At 47.5% G+C, this 3,923-nt stretch overlaps 1 protein-coding gene across 2 annotated transcripts in view; it reads right to left on the bottom strand.

Annotated features, from left to right (window-relative positions):
* LMF1 (lipase maturation factor 1) overlaps nt 1–2,480 on the bottom strand; it is a 244,419-nt gene extending 241,939 nt beyond the window's left edge. For both annotated transcript variants that reach the window (XM_018567617.1, XM_018567618.1), the window contains exon 1: nt 2,227–2,480. In XM_018567617.1, the coding sequence (XP_018423119.1) occupies nt 2,227–2,452 (226 nt within the window). In that variant the 5' untranslated portion in view covers nt 2,453–2,480. The remainder of the gene's footprint in view (nt 1–2,226) is intronic.
* Between the last annotated feature and the right edge of the window lie 1,443 nt (nt 2,481–3,923).

Below are 3,923 nucleotides of genomic sequence, written 5' to 3'. Positions count from 1 at the left end.
CCCCCCCAAAAAGACAAACCTACAATTTTCATTAGTTCATAAGTAATGTAATTGGCATCCATAAATAATAGAAATCAGACTTTGCTTTTGTTTTGTTTTTTCTAAATGGCATATCATAACTTAGATAATAAAACATATGAAAACGGCATGGAAAAAACTACGGGACCCTTCAATAAATATTTTGTTGAACAACCTTAAGTTGGCCGTACACTGTGCGAATTTCAGCTGGTCCTTGAGGAACCGGCCTCAATTCGCACAGTGGGTTCCGCTGCCGGCACCCTTTCAGCTGGCATCCCTCGATCAAAGGACATTCTTCCAGAAGCTCTGTGGCTTGTCCATCTGCATTTTAGCAAGTTCCCATCTAGCTTTTTTGTTTCTGCTTTCCTCCAGCATCTTCTACCTTTGAGTCCCCTGTTACTCAAAAAGTGACACATGGTGCAATCAGACATTGATGTACCTTGATCGTGGATCTCAGCTAGTGGAAGTTTTCTTTGGCTCTCTGTCTACCTTTCGCACTAGCCTTCTGTTCACTCTGAGGTCAATTTTCCTCCTGCGTCCAAGAAGGTTGGCTACACACTCATAGACCTTAAACTTCTTTATAATATATGCAACTGTAGTCACGGGAACATTAAAGGAGAACTATGAGGTGAGTGCTTTTCACTCACCTCATAGTTCTAGCCGACCTGTGACAATGAGACTGTCACAGGTCGGCTCAGTAGATCGGGAGGTGAGCGAACACATACCGGCGTTCGCTCAACCACCGATCCTGTCACGGCTCTCTGCTGTGACAGTGGAGGGGCTGGATTCCCCGCTCCGATCCGCCAGCGCTGACTGGAGGAACGGACGGGGGAGGGGGCGGGTACAGCTGGCTCTGCCTCTAGATAGGCAGAGCCAGCTGTCACTCACGCAGCTGGGCGGATCCCGATATCGATCTCGGGATCCGCTCCGGCTGCGGCGTCTCAGTATACCGCGAGCTGTAGCTCGCGGTATACTGAGCCTAGGGTGACGGGAGGACGCTAGTTTCTGTCCTCCCGTTACCCTAAGGAGAACTATGGGGAAAAGCCCTGACCTCATAGTTCTCCTTTAAGCTACTTGGAGACGGTCTTCAAGCCTTTACCTTTGACTTGCTGGTCTATACTGTTCTTTCTGATCTCCTCAGACATTTCTCTCCTTTGTTTCCTCTGGTCCTTGTTCAGTGTGGTGGACACAGTGATACCAAGCAGCAGAGTGATGACCTTTCTCCATCTATAAAGGCTCACTGGATGATTTCAAGATCAACTGAGTGATACTAATTACATAACACGACGATCCAATTATCTATAACCTTCTCTAGCGGTACCAACAAATCTGTCCAAGCCATCTTAGAATATCTTTGTAGAATAAGCAATAATTTATCTCTTTTCATACTTCCTTTGCCTTCCTCTATGACATACCAAAGACATGCCGGTATATACGAGACCATTGCTTTCATTTCACCACTTTTAAGGAAGAGAGAAGCGTTGTTCTAATGAGCTGTAAGGGCACCAACAAAATGTGTACACGCCTGTACTACGACATGGGAAAAACCCTCATTTATTGCATATACCCCTCTGTGCTGTATACTGTGAGTGTAATACTCCAATATACCGTATGTATATACCCCTATTATACCATTACCCTATAATGGGGTATTAAACTCACAGTATATGGCACAGAGGGGTATATATACTGTATACTGGGGTATTACACTCACAGAGGGGTCTATTGGGGTATTATACTCACAATATATAACACAGAGGGGTACATATACTGTATACTGGGGTATATATACTGTATATTGGGGTATTATACTCACAGTATATAGCACAGAGGCAGATATATACATTATGCTGGGGTATTACACTCATTACAGTATATTGGGGGATGTATGCAGTATATTGGGGTATCACACTCACAGTATATGGCACAGAGGGGTATGTATACAGTATATTGGGGGATGTATGCAGTATATTGGGGTATCACACTCACAGTATTTGGCACAGAGGGGTATGTATACAGTATATTGGGGTACATATACAGTATATTGGGGTATCACACTCACAGTATATGGCACAGAGGGGTATGTATACATTATATTGGGGTATGTATGCAGTATATTGGGGTATCACACTCACAGTATATGGCACAGAGGGGTATGTATACAGTATATTGGAGTATATATACAGTATATTGGGGTATCACACTCACAGTATATGGCACAGATGGCTCTCAGGAGGACAATTCTTGTCATCCAGAAGGTTCCGGTACTCAGGGTCACCCCCGAGGGACTCTTCTCCTCCCCCGGCTCAGTTCTGCCCTCAGCCGGTTGGTGGGGGGTTGTTTTTGCCCCCTTCCTCTTCCTCAGCCCTGCCATCCCCCTACTCCCATCCTCACTGTCACTGGGCGCTGCCATGTTGCTGTACGCAGCGCGCATGCGCCGACCTGTCAGATCCCTCCACGTGTATCCCAGCCAGTCACTGCGCGACCACGACTGCCGATGCCGTGCTGTGCGCGTCCACGCCAGCTACTCACCTGTGTCCTGGGAAGAGGAGGAAGAAGGGTGTCATGGGGGGGGGGCCTTTGATCTGCAGTCACATGTCTGCTTCAGCGAAGGTATCCACAAAAGCTCTCTGGGTGCTCCACTTCTAAATGCTTATTCCCTGGATGTCATGCAGATCCCCTGGCTTCCATTTAAGTAACTAGGAAAGTACTGAAGCCAGAAACAGCCATACACTTGCATGTAGAAGGAGGAGGATAGCAATGAACCCCTTTATAAAAGTTGCATGGTAGGTTTTGGGGGCTTTACTGTTATTCTCATCAGTGGCGTCACAAGGGGGGTGCGGCCCGCACCCGGATGACAACATTGCAGGGGTGACACCAAAATGACTGCCAGTCATTCAAGTCAATGGCACCACTCCCCCCTCCACGCCCGCACCAGAACCTGTGGCACAGCAATGCCTACGTTCCAGTCCAGTGCGATCACACAAAATAGTGCATTATTATAGTGTATGCCTCCCCTATGCGATCCAGTGCATTCCAGCTACTAACTGCACCAGAACGCACTGGAGATGGTGTGAATCGGCCCTTAAAGCTCTACTCTGGGGGCAAAAAAAATTTTTATTTCAATATATTCCTCCGGAGCCACAAGGGATATAAATCCACTCTGTGTTCAGCACATGCCTTTGTGAACCCAGATATTGCTTTTTAAAAGTAGCAGTGACATCATCACCGTGCTGTACATTGCTTGTGCAGAGAGCAGAGCCGTGGGAGGGGACCAGCAGGCTCCACCCACTACAGGAGACTATAGGAGGGGCGGAGACAAGACCAGTCACCCTGCACAAGGAGAGAGAGCAACAGTGACCGGTCTTTATTACATGAAGGCTCCACGCACTACAGGAGGGGGCAGAGACAAGACCAGTCACCCTGCACAAGGAGATAGAGCAGCAGTGAGTGGTCTTTATTGCAGGAAGGGGGCAGAGACAAGACCAGTCACCCTGCACAAGGAGAGAGAGCAGCAATGCGCGGTCTTTATTACAGGAGGAGGTGGAGACAAGATCAGTCACCCTGCACAAGGAGAGAGCAGCAATGAGCGGTCTTTATTACAGGAGGAGGTGGAGACAAGATCAGTCACCCTGCACAAGGAGAGAGCAGCAATGAGCGGTCTTTATTAAGGAAGGGGCGGAGACAAGACCAATCACCCAGCACAAGGAGAGAGAGCGGCAGTGTCTGTATTACAGGAAGTGGTTTTTATCTGGGAAACTCCATTAACTCTATAATCGAATGTTAAAATGGAGCAAACATTCGTCAAGCCTTTGATGGCGTTATCGAATGTTCTGACCAGATTTCTCGCATGAACACTCAAAAGGAAATCTACCCGTGTATGGATTGGGAATTGTCCCAAAAGC

Source organism: Nanorana parkeri, unplaced genomic scaffold (genome assembly GCF_000935625.1).
Source record: "Nanorana parkeri isolate BGI_ZX_2015 unplaced genomic scaffold, ASM93562v1 scaffold1075, whole genome shotgun sequence".
NCBI lineage: Eukaryota > Metazoa > Chordata > Amphibia > Anura > Dicroglossidae > Nanorana > Nanorana parkeri.
The sequence above is the reverse complement of the archived record's forward strand: the minus strand, read 5'-3'. Positions and strand labels throughout refer to the sequence as shown.